This window comes from Cornus florida, unplaced genomic scaffold (assembly GCF_030987335.1).
Source record: "Cornus florida cultivar Cherokee Brave unplaced genomic scaffold, ASM3098733v1 CherokeeBrave_3.0.0_Hap2_Chr10, whole genome shotgun sequence".
In the NCBI taxonomy this organism is placed as follows: Eukaryota; Viridiplantae; Streptophyta; class Magnoliopsida; order Cornales; family Cornaceae; genus Cornus; species Cornus florida.
The window spans coordinates 28,205,992-28,224,112 of NW_026775580.1; the positions used below are offsets into that span (position 1 = coordinate 28,205,992).

The window sequence follows — 18,121 nt, forward strand, 5'->3', positions numbered from 1 at the left end:
CAAAGGACATTCCTACTTATGCGACCAGAGGCAAGCATTGTTCAAAATTTAATATATTGCAATTTAAATTATTATATACTACCCTAAATACATGTCATTTAAAAATTAGAAATTCAAACTATTTTTCCTTTGTAAATTAGTTGTTTTTCTAACTGTTTTCTTTAATACTGCTATTATTATACTATCATAAATTTTTTTTTTCACTATCATAATTTTTTTTTTTGTAAGTAAAAAAGGTATAAAAGACAGCTAATATGTAAAGTAACAACAAAGACATCAAAGAAAACAAAATTTTCAATTAGTGGTGGTGAGACGTTGGATAGGTGAAGCGATTTCTATTTTAATTTATTTGGTACTTACCTTTTATTGTTGTAATTAGTGATTTTGATAAATATTAAATTTAGAAAGTAGAAATAGTGATATTGATTTTGTATTAAAAGGAAAGCGTATAGGTGGGTTTGAAATGTGTCACTAAAAAAAAAAAAAAAAAAATTCTTACTCTAGCGGGAGTAAGAGATCACTACTACTATATATATATTGTAATCAATATTTGCCCAAGCGAGAGAATGTAAGAATTTTTGGGCTTGAATAACATTTAGTACTATGAAAATCCGGGATTGAGAATTGAAACCAAATATAGATTTCAAAATACCTAATGCAGTTGTAATTATTGAATATATGGGTTGTGGTGTACCTTAATCGTATGTAATCATGTGTCATGAAATATGAATAGGATTTATATTTATTGGCATTATATACTGGTACCTATAATGCTAAACATAAGTCACATTACCTTAGTTTGTTGTGATCCCATTACTTTGGGTGTGTTGTGATTTAATAAAGATCCCTTGATGAGAGGGATTTTATCTCACACTGAGCTCGTTTCTAGTAGTCTTGCTCCATTAAAGAGACACATGAGTTTTAGTGCAGAGACTGAAAGATCAACCAAAAGCATTGTTTTTCTGCACATCCTTTTGAATCTTGGTGGTTGTCCATTCTTCTGGTTCTTGGTGCCCGATTGGTACTGGCTTCTACAGGTATTTACAATTACATGTTTATTAATTATTATTGATGTCTTTTAAGCGTGTAAAGTTTCCTAAATATGTTTACAGCACGTCCAAATGATGTCGACGTCGACGTCGACGTGACTATGTCAACGTCCCGTAATCCATAACCACATCAAATAGAGATTTATATATACACAAATATAGATATCCATGTACATAAAGTATTTTTGAGAAAAGTAGGATTAAACTATTTGAGAGAGTAACCAAAAAGTCATAAAGCATGTATATCTACAGGGCCAAAAGCTTGCTACTTACTACAAATGCAGCAAGACCGTACATTCCTATGATACTGATATTAAACTAAATACTGGGGATCAATATAATCATTGAACACAATCACTTAACAACTGATGTGCAATGCCAAGACTCATCCTCTTCTCAAAAAGGATACATATTCCCGGCATGGCGACTGTTTTTCTCCAAATAGAGGAACAATGTGAATCACCTGCGTTTCGAGAATATTGTCCTTCCCAGTATTCCTGATGCCTTGCAAGATTTATATTCTTTTGGGTGATCCTCTCGTGAGATGTCAACGTTTAAACCAGATTTTGCACCTTCTTGAACACGGCCATCTTTGAAATGTCTCAGAAGCTGCTTCAATTCTTTTGCAAGCAACCTCCCCCTGGCATTCCCATTGACAGATATACTGACTAATGATAGGATAATGTTCTCTTTCTTGATCAGTTGGCAATACTCTGCGCATTCATAATCTAAAGAAAGCAGAACATCCAAAGCAAGTTCCTGTTCCTCATTGGTGCCAATTTCTAACAGTTTTGCAATGGAAGCAATAAACACTTTGCTTTCAGCAACTGTAGCCCTTACTTCCTCGGCACTGCACATGTTTTTGAAAATTTTGATGCAATATCCTGCAAAAGCGCGATCAACCAAAAAAGGAGACAACTTGGGGATGTAATCTAGATATAGCATGTGGTGGCCAGCATCACTATCTGCAGACAAGTTGCAAAGTATTTTCATAGCAAGTAGATGGAATTCACTGTTGGGGTTCTCAAGGATTCCTAAGATGGAAGGAAGAACACCAGATGCCACGATTTCAGACTTGTAATGCTGTTGACCAGACAAAACTTCTATGATAGCCAGAGCTTCTTTACTGATATCAGAATCGAGAAACGATGACAATACGTAAATTTCATTTTTTCGCAAAGGTGTCGTTTCACTTCTGTTAAAAAAAGAAGAAATTCAATTAGCATGTTAAAAAAAGTCTGCACGAGTTGCAAAAATCACGATAAAAGGAAAGCATGAGCTTGCATCTAGTCAACACTTAACAAGATCAGGAACAGATCGAGGAAATATTATGGAATAAACAATTTATATAAGTATAAAAGTAAATGCAATTCGATATGAGTAATACCCTTTGATATAGGTACAGCTTATAGATCTGACTAGAGCAGTGTTAGCAAGCTATGTGCCTCTCTCGCAGCGTGAGGCAACCACCTCAAACTTCAAATGACAATTTTTATAACTCTGGAAACCTATCTAGCTTAAGTATTTATCAATAAGGATATTAAAGTCATCAGCATGGCCCGGTTGCTTGAGCTTTATTTCTGATTGCAGTTTGATTCTAAGAAAAGTTGTTTCTAACACCAATATTACCATGTCAGGGATTGATATAATCATTTGGCCAATTTCATAGCTGCTAAGCTTTTGTGCATAGTGATTTTCTGATAAACCAGAATCCTACACAATTTCTAATTCATTTTCCGATACATTATTTGTACGATTTTCATGTGACATGTGCATATCCATTGTAAGGGTGAGGTCCAGTCCAGAAGCTCTGCCTCCATCTCTATTAAAAAAATAAAAAATAAAAAGGAAAATAGAAAAGGAAAGGAAACAAAGGTAAAGAATTGGTATCTATGCCAACTCATAAAGAAGCATTACCTTTCACTCAAAAATGTCAAAAGCAACTGTGCTCCATCTCTCATGGCTTCTGAATCATGCAAGTCTTGTGCATCTTTTAAAAATATAATTAGAGATTCGATGCAACTGTTAGATAACACAAAATGAGATCCTGGGTGGTTGTCTTTCAGTTGGTTCTTCACATCATCCACTGCTTTGTGCCGGGATTTTGGTGAGAGTGCAGCAAATTTGGAGAGAGAGGCTAAGTAAGTGCCGTGGCTGTTTGCTGAAGGTTGGACTCTCTGAGAATCTGCATTCATACGAGGGAGATCAAAGCTGAATTTATCACCATCGTTGTAATCTGATAAACCTAAACCAAAAGTAGTATCTGAAGAGCGAATTGATATATTGCTGGTTTGAAGCCGCAACTCGTTTAGAGAACTGCCGAGGCTGAGAATGGAACTGGAAGATGGACATTTCTGCAAGCGAAGAGGTGCAGAAGTGGGTTGTGAACACGGATCAGGAATAGTGATCTCATGCTTCACACACCACCTTAAAATGAGGTCCTTTATTGCAAAATTTGGAGTGAGGGACAAGTCAAGCAGCTTCATATGAGTTTTTGGACATGTTGTGCGACCCTCATTAAACCACTTTTCTATCCACACCTTTTCAAATGTTTGCCCACTAGCTATTATAACGGGATCATACATCAGTCTCTTCGAGAGAGGACATAAGAATTCTTCAGGAGGGTCAGCTATATCGAACAGGTCCGCTTCATCCTCCTTACTTGCATTATCCTCCTTACTTGCATTATCCACTTGTAGTTCTGGCTCGATGGACTGATTGAGGGGTCGTCCATTTTGGGTAATGGGTTTTCCATATTTCCTCAGAAGATACAAGAGGTATTTCAAGATTTTCTTCTTCGTGGGGTTTGTATCTTGGATTTTCTCAAGTAGCTTCTTGATAGACCTTTTCTCAATTAGGAGAGCTACAGGGGACGTAATATTTAGCCTTAAAGCTGCAAGTTGAAGAGCCTTGAATTCAGACGTGTTAATAGAATTTGATGCAACTATGTCCTGCTGGAGTAATTCAAGTAAAACCTTCCCAGCCTCATCTTCAGAGGATTCCACAGTAAAAGTCACAGCTCTAAGATCATCAAGAATTCTAGATATCTGCAGACAACATTTTGTCATCATTTCTTTAGCAAAGACGATTAAGAGAAACAATGATCACAAAGATAAAAATTTAAAGATGCCTGGGGAAATTGAAGATTCCTTTTTAAAACAAGGATGTTGGAAACAAAGTATGCAGCACTAAACTTTACAGCAGCCAGAAGGACAAGCAGGATAAAGAGAATGGAACCGCAGCCAATCAGTGGTGTGTACTCCTTATATGATGAGAAAAATTACTAGTGATTTTTTTAGAATTCATCCAAAAAGTGAAATCATTCCTTGTTTTCATAGCATTACAAATGTCTACAAGTTTGTGTTTTTTTTTTTATCCCTCCAAAAGTTCAGCAAACGCACACACCTACAATATTTGCCCCTAGATGGGCTCAAACTCTCTGCCTCCCCTTTGGGTAGCAGAGATCAACCATTTTGAATGTCAAGTGTAAGATTGCTATTTGGCAAGATAAATTCCATGAAATTAAAAGGTGACCACTACCAAGTTGATTTACCCTGGAAAGAAATGCGACAGTTAAATGATTGAATTGGCAAATCAGATAGGACTTTGCAAAGAGATCAATAAGTTACTTATTTTCGAAGCGAGTCTCATCACCCTTCTTCACTGCAATAACATCTACACTATGGATACCTTAGGTTCCACTCAGTTGATTTATTGAACTCCAAGAAACTTATGCTATTACTAAACCATCTATGGTTCAACAATTTTGAAGCAAGTCTCATCGCCCTTCATTTCATAACCAAAAGGTAAGACTCAAAGCAATGTTATGTGATAAAGATTATACAAGATCCGGATTAACTTTCATAGAATAGCTCAGAGAGAGGACAATAAGGATTGGTCAGCGAAAAAAAAAAAAAAAAAAGACATGATCAATTAGCAGGTCCTGAAGGTGTAAGATAAAGATGTGAGATATATTTTGTAAATTGGCTAATTTCGTTGTCAAAACAAGTTCGATCGAGTTGTAAAATTTCGGTTCAAAATTTCAAGATTGAAGATCGGAAGCGAATTTGAAGAAGTTCAAGTGTTCATGCTTTAATATACTCTGGGATGATGAGAACAATGTTTTAGAAAGGTATGTGAGTGTGTGAGAACGCTTAGGAAGTTTTAGAAGTTTGAAACATAAGTTTTTAGGAAGATTTTACATTATGTTCAACTTGAACTAATTCAAGAATCTTAAAATAGGTTCAACTTTTGAAGCTTTTGGTGATTTTCAAGTTTGGCCAACTTGAACCGGTTCATTTGACACAAAAACTTACTGGCCAACTTGAACTGGTTCAACCACCCTAAACTGGTTCAAGTTCTTCAGATTTGTTTTGGTAACTTACCTTCCTGGTTTGTTTTGATTCTTATTTGGTATAGACTTCCTTCCAAAAACCTATGTACGAATTTAACTTGGTTTCCGAGTATCTTTAGGTATTCCAAACTTCTATATAATCTCTCTTCCATTCAACATTGAGATATGGCTTTTGGGAACAAAAATTCATTATTTTGTGAGAGCCTTTTGAGAGATATTTTTCAAAAAATCAAATCTAATTTTTCTGTTTTAAGAGCACACACATATATACAAGAGTGATTTAGTAGTGTTGTTCTCTATCTCATCGGAATTGAAGCATAATTGAAGATTCAAAATTTCCAAAAAGCGAATCTATTTCTATTACATCAAATTCAAATTCAAATAAAAAGAATTTTCATATCACACTTTGAAGGGATCAAGGCACTTGTGGAGTGTTGTTGGACGGGAAGTCGCAAAGTCAGAGACATTCAGCAGATTGGGTCTTGGTAGAGAGAAGGGGTGTGAGCCTAAGTCAAAGTTTAGTGTACTTTGCTTCATACATAGTAGATCGTTTGCGCTCGGGACAGCGCAAAAATCCTCGAGGTTTTCCAACTGGTTTCCTCGCCAAAATCCTGGTGTCATCTCTCTAACTTTACTTTCTTTACTTTTTAGTATTTATTGTTGTGATTGTGGATGTTTAATTGATTATATTGCTTAAGTAAATTAATCAATCACAAAAATTAGGCAAGTTGACCTAATAATCTCATCTAGGTCATTTAGGGATTTAATCACAATCAAATCATCTAACAGCTTCCGCATCGCGTAACTCACATTTGGTATTAGAGCGGGTTACTCAACATACTGAGTAAATCATATTTGTTGATTTGCTGTGATTTTTGCATCAAAACTGATAATTCATCTTCTATTGATATGTTGGCTTTACCTCTTGTTTTTTATTCTGTCACAAGCATGCATATTGAGTGGTCTAAGTTTAAAAAGGATTTTGAAAATTTGTTAGAGAAGTTGAAACTTGCGGAACTTGATATATTTATAAGTTAGAAGTTTATGTCTCTAATAAAAATTTGGAAGAAGTTGGACATAAAAATTTGAATCTTCTTCATAAGGTTGATTTTCTAGAATAGGAACTTGAACGGGTAAATAGGTTTAATAAATCACTTGAACTTAAAATTGATAATTTGAGTAGTGAGTTTGTTAAATCAGAATCGTCTCTTCAGAAATTTGACATTGACACTTGCAAATTTGATAAGTTGAAAGGAGTGGTTAAGAACATTAGTAGTAACAAAAATTTGGCTTCAACTTCAAAGGATTTGTATTTTCAAAAATCTAAAGAAGTTTTTGTGAAAGTTGAAACCAAACCTTCTGTGATCACTAGTTCTTGTAAACTTATTTCAACGTGTCATTTTTGTGGAGAAAAAGGTCGTGTCAAGAGAGAAAAATTGAATTTGGGAAGAATTTGAAAAATCTAAAAAGTTCAAATAAGAAGAAGAGAATCATTAGGCCATCTAAGTGTTGTGATACTTTGCCGAGGACAGTAGGGAAATCATTGCATAATGAATGTAAAATTGTTTGGGTAAAGAAAGATAGTCTTAAATGTCTTGCCATGCACACTGCACTTAGAGCACTAGGTCCATGTGGTTGGTACTTTGATAGTGACTGCTTCAGGCATATAATATTGTTTACCACTTTTAAGAATACTCAGTTGGAAACTTTTGGTGATGGTAATGCTTCTAGTGTAAGTGGTAAAGGTAAGATCAAATTTCCAAGAATTGGGGAGTTAAAAAATGTTCTATATGTTAAAGGTTTAGCTGCTAATTTGTTGAGTATTAGTCAAATCTGTGATGAGGAGTTTCAAATCAATTTTACTTAACAAAGGTGTTTTGTAACTAATAAAAAAGGTGAATGCATTCTGAAAAGAACTAGAACTTCTGATAATTTGTGATGTCCCTCACTTTTCCGATTTTCTGAGCATTTTTACTCTTTCGAGTTGTGTGCCATGCATGGGATTGCGTGTCACAAAGGTTTATAGTGATTTGAGATGTTTCGTTGATTTCGGGAAGTATTGAGATGCTAGTTGAGCCATTTGGATAATTTTTGGATTTTCGGGCCAAATGACCCGTGTGGATCCCACACCAGGATTTTAGGGTTCCGTGTTGTTGTCTCAAGTGTATTTAATTATTTTACATGTCATTTATCCTATTGGTGCGGATAGAATGGTCATTGAGGTTACAATGGCATGGTAGTGGTTAAGTGAAGAGGTAAGGGCATCTTAGTCATTTGGCAAGGTCACACCCTTTACCCTTGTAAGCTTGACATTTGGCAACCACATGGCAGACGAAAGACATGCCTTGAGTGACTCCACACGTAGAGGACTTCAGCAGAGGGTTCTTCATGTTAATCCTCTTTTCTTCTCCTTGCTTCCTTTTAGTTCCTTCATGGTGGTCTCATCTTCAAGCCCAAAATTGAGAGGCTTGTGGTGAGAGTTTGGGGATGGTGTGTGAATGAAAAATGATCTAGAGAGAGTGAGCTTTCCATTGATATATTATTTGTATCCATTCTTTCATCACTGGGCTTCAGAATTGGCTTGGAAAGAAAGGGTGTTGGTTGTGGCAAGGAAGTGGGTTGTTCTTTATTTTTTTCATCCTTTTGGTGATTTGATTCATCCTTTTTGGTGGCTTTGAGGTGTTTGTACCAAGGGTTTGAACTCCCTTGAGGTAGGATTGTCTAACCTGTACATCCTTTACATTTGGTGAATCATTCCTATTGATTTATGCTGAAAAACAGTGTTTAAATTGGAACTGTGCGCCCAGAGCTCGAGCCCTGTTTCTGCATAAATTCTGCACTGCGACCTGAACTTCAAATGAGCATAACTTCCTCCTTTTAAACCCAAATTGGGTGATTCTTGAGTCTAAACTAACCGGCTTGAAGTAAGCTTTCCAACGGTACCAATTTTAGCCATAGATTCCACTTGTGGAGAGAGTTATGATCTCTCTAGTGCATACTACTCCTGCTAAAATTAGCAACTATACTCCCAGAGCTCGAGCCCGAACGCCGGGGCTCGAGCCGTGTTATTAGGAAGTCTGGAACTTCGCTTCCAGAGCTCGAGCCAGACTTTCGGAGCTCGAGCCAGACTTCCGGGGCTCGAGCTTCGTGTGTTCAGTGCTCGAGCCCAAGTCCCAAGGCTAGAGCCTTTTCTACAGAAAGTGGAATTTGAGAACTGTGATGGTAATTTCTTAAGAGACATTGAGGATACTTGAAAAACAATTAATTGTTGAGCTTATTCATGATAATTCATGAGGTATTAGATAAGTGTGATCAACTAGTAGGGTTAAATGTGTTTTAATGGGAATGAAGGAGAATGTCATCATATTGACTAGTTATAGAATTATCCTTCTAGTTGAGTGTCTTATGTGAGTACATAATTGCCATAGCAATGTCATAGCATCTCGTGGTGGGTTGCATGCATTCATTATGCATGGTATTGTGAGGATGTGGGAATGGATTTTATAATCCTAGAACCTGGGATGGTAAGGGTTTTGTGAAGTTAATGTTGTGTGTAGGTGATTTGCAAATACTAAGGTAGCATATGACGAAATTGTATTGTATTCATTATACATGGCATCTTATCCCAGTGTTGTTTTGAGAATTGTCACGACACGGTTGACATGGTATGCTATAATGAAATTCATTTAGCATGGGTTTGCATTGCATGATATTGAGATAAGAAAAGGGTAAAGATTGAAAAGTAAAGAAATAACTTTGAGTATATCAATGAACCGGACGGCAAGGAGATGCCTTGTGTCCATGTAGGCGGACGGCAAGGAGATGCCTTGTGTCCGTGCAGTTAATAAGACCTAGAGAAGACGTAGGGAAACACCCTACGCGTGGTTGAGTCACTGGGCCCCAAATAACGGCAAGGAGTTGCCTTGTGTCAGGGACAAATGACCTATCCTCTTCTCGTGACGGCAAGGAGTTGCCTTGTATCGGGTTGCATTAACATTTTGACCATTGGGGTTTGAATGGAGTTGTGTGGAAAGGAAAGTGTCATTGGCAATGTCGTTACATTTCATGACACTTCATTTTTATTATATATGTGTTTATTATCTGGAGTATCATGTTTCCTATTCTCTTTCATATATTTGTTTACTTGCCCAGGTCAGGTAATAGTTGGAAAGGATGTTGTAGGGGAGGGTAAATGGATGGTCTTTTCGTGGTACAGGGGCATACCTCTGGCCTGACAGTTATAATAATTAGAGAGGTGATACTTTGTATAAAAAGGGAATGGTTGTGACTCTGTTTATATGACATTTTATATTATTCTGCGTTGACTGTTTTATGAGACAGCATGATTATGTGATGATTATTTCCCCTGATTAGTACGACTCCCTTTCTGATTCCTATTCTTTGTTTGGATTCACGGAGGTATTAAGGAGTGCGGTTTAGGCAACTCTTACTGAGCTATGGTTGCTCATTCCTATTATATATACATTTTTTTCAGGTTACGGACAGGAGGTCGTCGAGGATGTTCCTCCATTGCCATAGACGGATGTTGGGTTTTATTTTGTAGCACATCTTTTGTATATTTTAAGTCAAAGATGTATATTATGAAATATTTTACAAACAAAGTATGTTTGTGCAACGTGATTAAAGGATTATGGGATTTTAAAATAGGAAACTTGTGTTAATTCTTTCACACTTTCATATACTGTATGGCCATGGGGAAATGGACTTTGTGTATGCATGTTGGGACATGGTACTTTATTTAAAATGATTTTGAACCAAGGGGTTCTCTTATTATTAGCCATGGACATGAAAGTTTTATTTAAAATATTTGGACATTGTTCTATAGCTCGATCAGACAATTCTGAGTACGAGCATTTCTTTATCATGTTTTATGTTCACAACCTGGATTACGGTCTGGGGGCGTGACATAATTGCTATGTTGTTTATTTAGATTCTTCACTTATATGTTTTTCTGCAGTTACTGATGAGGCAATTTTATGGCATAAAAGACTTGGTCATATAAATTTTAATGATTTGGTGAATTTGTCTAATAATGATCTTGTTCGAGGTTTGCCTAAGTTGAAAATGCCTATGAATGAAATATGTAGTCCATGTCAATAAGGAAAACAAACTAAAGTGTCACATAAGTGACTTCTTCATAGAGTCACTATTCGACCTTTAGAATTAATACATATGGATTTGATGGGTTGCATAACACCTAATAGCATTGGAGGAAAAAAATATTTGCTTGTTATGGATGATGATTATTCTCGATTTACATTGATTACCTTTTTGCGATAGAAGTCTGATGCTTTTGTGAATTTCAGGTCTATTTGTCAATTGATTCAAAATGAGAAAGGGTATCGAATAACTCGAATTAGGAGCGATAAGGCTCTATTGATCAATATAAGGCTCGGTTGGTGGCGAAAGGCTTCACTCAGATTTCGGGCAAAGACTTTGGTGCTACCTTTGCTCCTGTGGCAAAGTTGACGTTTGTGCGATTGCTTATCTCCTTAGCTGCTGCCTATTGCTTGGCCTCTACATCAATTAGATGTCAAGAATGCATTTCTTAACGGAGACTTACTTGTGACTATATATATGGATCCACCCCCTAGATTTCGAGCTGAAGGGGAGTATGCTGAGAAGGTATGTCGGCTGCCGAAGTCTCTTCATGATCTGAAGAAATCTCCTAGAGCATGGTTCAGTCATTTCAGTGATGTTGTTCTATCCATGGGCTATGTGTGCTGCCACTCAGACCATACTTGCTTTATTCGACGTCGCTATGATGGTCGCTGCATCATGTTATTAGTATATGTGGATGATATCATTATCACAGATAATAATGCTTAAGGGATTGCTGAGGCGAAACTTCATCTTCAAAAGTCCTTTGATGTGAAGGACTTAGGTCCCCTTCGATATTTTCTTGGAATTGAGGTTGCTAGATCCCGTCGTGGAATTTCCTTATCTCAAAGGAAATATTTTTTTGGATCTTCTTCAAGATACTGGCATGCTTGGGTGTTGACCCGCTTTCACTCCTATGGACCCTAATCTCAAACTTTCTATTGAGTCAGGTGAATTACTTCTAGATCTATCTGTGTATCAACGTCGTTTTATCTACTTGACTAACACAAGGCCCGATTTGACCTTTGTTGTTAGTGTGTTACTCAATTCATGCATGCCCCTCGCTCAGCTCATATAGATGCAATCTACCATATTTTGAGGTATCTAAAGTCATGCCCTGGCCTTGGTCTGTTCTATGCCTCAGGAAATCAATCTGAACTCTCATGCTTTACTAATGCAGACCATGCTGGACGTAAAACAGATAAACGATCTACCTCTAGCTTCTGTACTTTCTATGGTAATCATCTCATATCATGGAAGAGTAAGAAGCAAGTAGTTATCTCCAGATTTTCTGCTGAAACTGAGTACCGAACTATGGTTCAAGGTACTTGTGAGCTCCTTTGGCTTCAATCAATTTTGGGAGAGTTGGGTCTTGTAGAGAAAGGTCTTCAAGGTTGTTTTGTGACAATAAATCAGCCATTATGCTTGCTTCTGATTCTGTGTTACATGAAAGGTCAAAACATATTAAAGTAGACATTCACTTCTTTTGAGAGAAGGTTCGATTGGGTATCATTAATCCTACTTTTGTTCCCTCTTCAAAACAGACTGCAGATGTGTTCACAAAGTCTGTTGGGCCTTCTCTTCTTCAGTCTTCCATAGTCAAGCTGGGCTTGGTTAACATATTTGCTCCAGCTTGAGGGGGAGTGTTGGAAATCATATCTATAGATTGACTCGATGATTGTGGCAGATTTATTGGGTCTTCATTATAGGCTTATGTTTAAGATTTTGTTTAAGGATTTGATTTTTATTCTCTTTTCATATTTGTAATTTTTGACTTGTATATAATGATAGTTAGTCTCTGAAATTGAGTACGCTAATTTTACCAAATCACTTTTATTGCTATTTTATACTTGTGTTTATCTTTCTTTATTAAGCTTCACGGGTAGCTTTGTTCAGCTAATGTGAAGATAAGGTTAGAGATGCTACAAGTGTTAAAGCTTCATGTGGTTCAAGAAAAGTTCCGCTTTTATTTATTTTTGACAATCATTGTAATTTGTTTTTTCTGCTTTGGTAGATTACATGTTGTTTTTAGAGTTTTGTCACGAAATTGCCAAAAAGGGGAGATTGTGAGATATATTTTGTAAATTGGCTAATTTCGTTGTCAAAACAAGTCCGATCGAGTTATAAAATTTTGGTTCAAAATTTCTAGATTGAAGATCGGAAGCCGATTTAAAGAAGTTCAAGTGTTCATGCTTTAAAACACTCTGGGATGATGAGAACAATGCTTTAGAAAGGTATGTGTGTGTGAGAACACTTAGGAAGTTTTGGAAGTTTGAAACACAAGTTTTTAAGAAGATTTTACATTCTGTCCAACTTGAACTAGTTCAAGAATCTTGGAATAGGTTCAACTTTTGAAGTTGTTGGTGATTTTCAAGTCTGGCCAACTTGAATTCGTTTAACCACACTGAACCGGTTCAAATGTCAAAGTTGATTTGTCACAAAAACTTACTGGCCAACCCTGAACCAGTTCAAGTTCTTCAGATCTAACTGATTCAACCACCCTGAACCAGTTCAAGTTCTTCAGATCTATTTTGGTAGCTTACCTTCCTGGTCTGTTTTGATTCCTATTTAGTATAGGCTTCCTTCCAAAAACCTATGCACGAATTTGACTTGGTTTCCAAGTATCTTTAGGTCTTCCAAACTTCTATATAATCTCTATTTCATTCAACACTGAGATATGGCTTTTGGAAACAAAAATTCATTATTTTGTGAGAGCCTTTTGAGAGATATTTTTCTGAAAATCAAATCTGATTTTTTTGTTTTGAGAGCACACAAGATATACAAAAGTGATTTAGTAGTGTCGCTCTCTATCTCATCAGAATTAAAGAATAATTGAAGATTCAAAAATTCCGAAAAACAGATTTATTTCTTCTACATCAAATTCAAATTTAAATAAGAAAATTTTTAAATCACACTTCAAAGGGATCAAAGCACTTGTGGAGTGTTGTTAATCTACCAACAATCCTTCTACAGGGTTCGAGGCATAAATGTGAAGTCATGAGTTGTTGAACGGGAAGTCGTAAAGTCAGAGACATTTAGTAAATTGGGTCTTGGTAGAGAGAAGGGGTGTGAGTCTGAGTCAAAGTTTAGTGTATTTTGCTTCATACATAGTGGATCGTTAACGCTCAGGAGATCGCAAAAATCCTCGATGTTTTCCAATTGGTTTCCTCGCTAAAATCCTAGTGTTATCTCTCTAACTTTACTTGTTTTACTTTTTAGTATTTATCTTTGTGATTGTGGATATTTAATTGATCATATGCTTAGGTAAATTAATCGATCATAAAAATTGGGCAAGTTGACCTAATAATCTCATCTAGGTCATTTAGGAATTTAATTACAATCAAATCATCTAACAGTTTCTGCACCGCATTACCCACAAAAGATATCTTATTGAAAAACAATATGTTGCCTTGGAATGCATAGACATTGGCTTACAATTACAAAAATTATATAATAAAAACATATAATACAAGGAAAGGTATGGAGTAGGAAAAACCTGGGTAGCCAACAATAATGGGACCATATTGTGAATTTGAGTTAGACACAGCTCCAAATCCTTTCGTACTTTTTCACATCTCAACACAATCCTATCCCCAGTAATTGCCTGAAATAATGCATTGGAAAACGCAATTAGACAAAACATTGTATCTAGACTTCGTTTGTTTCTACGTAATTTTTTTATTTTTTTTTTGAAAATATTTTCTTTTTTTAGGTAAAATATTCTTTTATTTTATTTTTTCGGTGTAAAATATTCTTTGAAGTCGAGTCCATCGAGCGGAGCACATAAAATAACTTGCCAAAAATTGATAAATAATTTATTTTTGTTAAATTTGAATATTTTTTTACTTTGTAAATATCTTAGGACAACCAAAATATTTTCTGAAAAATATTTTATATCTAAACAAACGGAGCCTAGTAAGATCTATATAAATAAAAAAGGAGTATGTGATGCACTAGCTTTTAGATACTAAACAATTCCGAAAATAAACAAGCTTGAAGTGGTTAATATAGATTCCATAAACGTATTAAAGTGCATATTAGTTGCTAGAGGCAACCATTTTAAGTAACACAGTTCCTACTAGGAATTAAGAAAATTGATTAGAGGAAAAGGATTCAGTGTTTGGCACGAATGCGAAATTAGATATTTATCACTATTATGAAAAGAATGAAGAAAAAGGATAAAGAACCTCAGCTGGAGAAGAAAGCTTATATAGGGTCTTTAGCTTTAATATGATACCTGTGGCTGAAGAAAAAGATTGATAGTGCATACAATGTGATGGATATGACCTATATGGCAGCATAATAAATGATCTGAATCCAAAAACCCATAAATCAAGAGGTAAGTTACTTTTAAAAGATATTAAGCAATCAAGCTGTGTGAATTAAGCACAAAAACTTGGAACAAAAGTCTAAAATATCTCGCAAATTCTAACTACGTTCCATTTTATTTTATTTTTTCTTAATAAGAAAGAAGAAACAAATCTGAGCATAATGATTGAAAATAATAATTGAATTCTTATAATTCACTGGACAGCTGTAAATTAATCCAAAAGACCAGATTGCCTAAATATTATGCCATTCTTTCTACCACTTATTAGAAATTCAAGCCCGCAGACTTATGTTGACAATAATGGTACAGTTTTTTTTTTTTTTTTTTAATAATAATAAAATGGTAAGCACATCAATTTATTTTAATTTATATATGCATAATAGGAAACCTATATACCAAGTAGAGTTTACTGCAGTCGGAGCAGTGCCGGATAAGTGACATGGCTCTCTCCATGGCAAGGTGTAATGAGCAGAGGGTCGGTATCCCTGATGCACATCCTGGTCGAGCAGATTCAATGGCTGAAAAAATCTGTGAGATTCTATCAATGGATTTCTTAAGCTCTAGGCAAATTAGACGATGCACCTGCAGCCATCATATATGATGATAAATGATAATGATAGTAACCATTTTTCGTCATATATATATAAAATCCTTATACACATCCAGACGTGAGGTGATTAACTTTGTGCCTAACGCACTTATCTGCTAACGAGGTACTATTAAAATTGCTAGTACGATTTTCAAGGTAATTTAAATTATATGGTACAAATTATATACAAAAATTAACACTTACCTTCACTGTATAACAATGGTTAGCAACTTCATTCTGCATATTCTAGCAAAGGATCGCAGATCTGCACATTTGGACTGAAAATCAAATTATTCGAGGTCAGAGTTCCTCACAGAATACAGCACTCAAAAAATCATAGTAAAAATTCTAAACCAGAACAAACAAAGAAAAAGTCAATCACATGAAGTCACTAAACATTTGAAATATATATATATATATATATATATATTTATTTTTTCCTGATGCATCTGAAATATAAATTGATATGTTTCTTACCCAAAAAAATAAAATTTACATGTTTAACAACATAAAAAAATAATAATAAAAAAAAGTGATCACTGTCTTTTGAGCAGAACTTGGGATTGTGAGGAGTATTGACAGGAGAATTATAAATTTTAGCATTTTTATTTATTTAATTATTTCACTTTCGTACTTCTGATATTTCTTTTAGTTTTTCCAGCCACAAATCACATAATTCGATATCAATACTTAAAATTACAAAATAAATTAACATGCCTAGATAATCCAAAAAAATGGTGCTGAGCCAACCAAAAGCCCCAAAAACATATAATTTGGACAAGAAAATGGTAAAACCCATTATAATCGACCTCATCAATATCACAATCACAGATAAAAAAATAAAATAAAAAAGAACAAGAAAGAAGCAGAAGCAATTCAAATTATGTTTTGGGCTTGAGAATTTCCCTTCTATCACAATAATTATATATCAAAGTAAAAAAAGAAAGGGAAAGTGGTTAGTTACTGTTTGGTACTCAAACTAAACCCAGAAAATGGAAATTCAAAGTAAGAAACCATACCCAGAAATCCAAATGGCAGGAAAGCAAAGCAGGGAAGGTTTCAGGACCCTTTGGTTGCTGGTAAGCAAGTCTCTATCACCATACATATATATATATATATATATATATATGGTTTCAATATTAAAAATTTATACAAAAGAAACCCAATTCAAATGAAAGAAAAGCCATGTAACACACTACAGCTACGACCTAGAATTTCGAAAGAGGAGAAGAAACCCATAAAATCGATTGCCAAGTTGAGACCAGGGCTCTTGCTTCTGAAGATGTCAACACAAGACCAAATCATACTACTTCAAGACAAGTCAAACAGGCTTGGTGTGTCTCAACGTCCCACAAAGACTGCGAAAAAAAAAAATAAGACGATGTTGAGTCAACAACAAACGCGAGAAGCCAACGACTTACTCATTTAAGAATAAAAGATAGAAACACTAAAGAAGTATCCGAATGGGTACCCAACATCTACTCCGTGAAAAATAATAATGCTGCAAATGACGAGTATATCCTTGATGTTCCAATTATACCTTTCACTTTTTCTCTACCAAGACAACGATTTACTCATCTCTCTCTCGCTCTCTCTCTCTCTCTGAAATTCTTCACCCATCTTTCTCTCTTATTGACATTCTATTCACTCTTTCTAAGATTTGAATCTGAATCATCTCTTTTCCATCTCTCTTTCAAATTCTCATAACTTTTTCTTTATCTAAAATTTTATCCCTCCTCTCTCTCTTTGTGAAATTTTTTTTCACCTTCTCTCTTTACGATTTGGGTCTGAATTTTCCTTCTGTGCAATCATTTTTTCTCTCTAAAAATTTACCCCTCTAAGATTCTGCACATAAACCCTAATCTGTAAACTTCATTAAAATGGGTAACAGTGGCTTCTTTTTAGACTTAAGTCTTCTCTCTCTCAAACTATTTTCCAAAGAGAGAAGACTTAGGTAGTTAAAAGGTTTTCAGGGGTGATTAGAATTTATGAATTGAAGATGGTGGCAATGAATCCAGAGAAGAGAGAAAATTTTGAAAAGAAATTTCATAAAATCTTAGAGAGAGAGAGAGAGAAACATTGAAGGAATGAAGATAAAGGACAAAAACTAGAGAGTGGTAGGGGTTAAAAACTGGAACGTAAATAAAGAAAATCTGACGTGGCTTCGCCAGGTCAGTTTCTGTGCTCATTCGAGAATTGTGGTTTGGTTCTTCAATCATCACTCGTTTTTTCGAATCCAAACGAGTACTAACAACAGTCACCCAATTAGAAAAGGGCACAAAAGGATTTGTTTCCTCCAAAATAATTTATTTCTTTACATTGTTTCTTTCCTAAAATTTTTATTTATTTATATTATTAACATTCCAACCAATAGAAGAGATTTAATAATGAAATTCAAAGAATACTTACCACCTTTGTTGAGTTTAGTCCTTAGAGATGATAATTTCATTCAGTTCGCTCTATATGATATGAATTTAGTAAATGCTTAAATTGAGTTGGGACGGTTATGGTATTTAAAATTACAATTTGTATGGGGACGGGTCAGATTTATTATTCAACCTCTCCGAATCCAATAAATATTTTTAAAGTACATATATGCCGTTTAAAATGTTTAAATATTTCTATACTATCCCACCCTTATATATTATCCCAACTTATAATATTAGTGTCATCACTTT

At 35.1% G+C, this 18,121-nt stretch overlaps 1 protein-coding gene across 3 annotated transcripts; it reads right to left on the bottom strand.

Moving 5' to 3' along the window:
* Positions 1-1,171: 1,171 nt before the first annotated feature.
* Positions 1,172-17,536, bottom strand: LOC132279975 (U-box domain-containing protein 5-like). 3 transcript variants are annotated; one of them, XM_059782061.1, is made up of 7 exons: positions 16,915-17,536; positions 16,463-16,801; positions 15,648-15,721; positions 15,251-15,436; positions 14,021-14,128; positions 2,967-4,096; positions 1,172-2,244 (listed from the first exon to the last, which is right to left on the bottom strand). In XM_059782061.1, the coding sequence occupies exons 3-7, from the start codon at positions 15,684-15,686 to the stop codon at positions 1,509-1,511; spliced, it is 2,199 nt and encodes a 732-aa protein (XP_059638044.1). In that variant the 5' UTR covers positions 15,687-15,721; positions 16,463-16,801; positions 16,915-17,536; the 3' UTR covers positions 1,172-1,508. The 3 variants fall into 3 exon arrangements, with proteins under 3 accessions (XP_059638044.1, XP_059638045.1, XP_059638046.1); XM_059782062.1 differs by lacking the exons at positions 16,463-16,801; positions 16,915-17,536 and adding an exon at positions 15,921-16,448; XM_059782063.1 differs by lacking the exons at positions 15,648-15,721; positions 16,463-16,801; positions 16,915-17,536 and adding an exon at positions 14,762-14,835 and having other exon boundaries at positions 15,251-15,313.
* Positions 17,537-18,121: the final 585 nt, after the last annotated feature.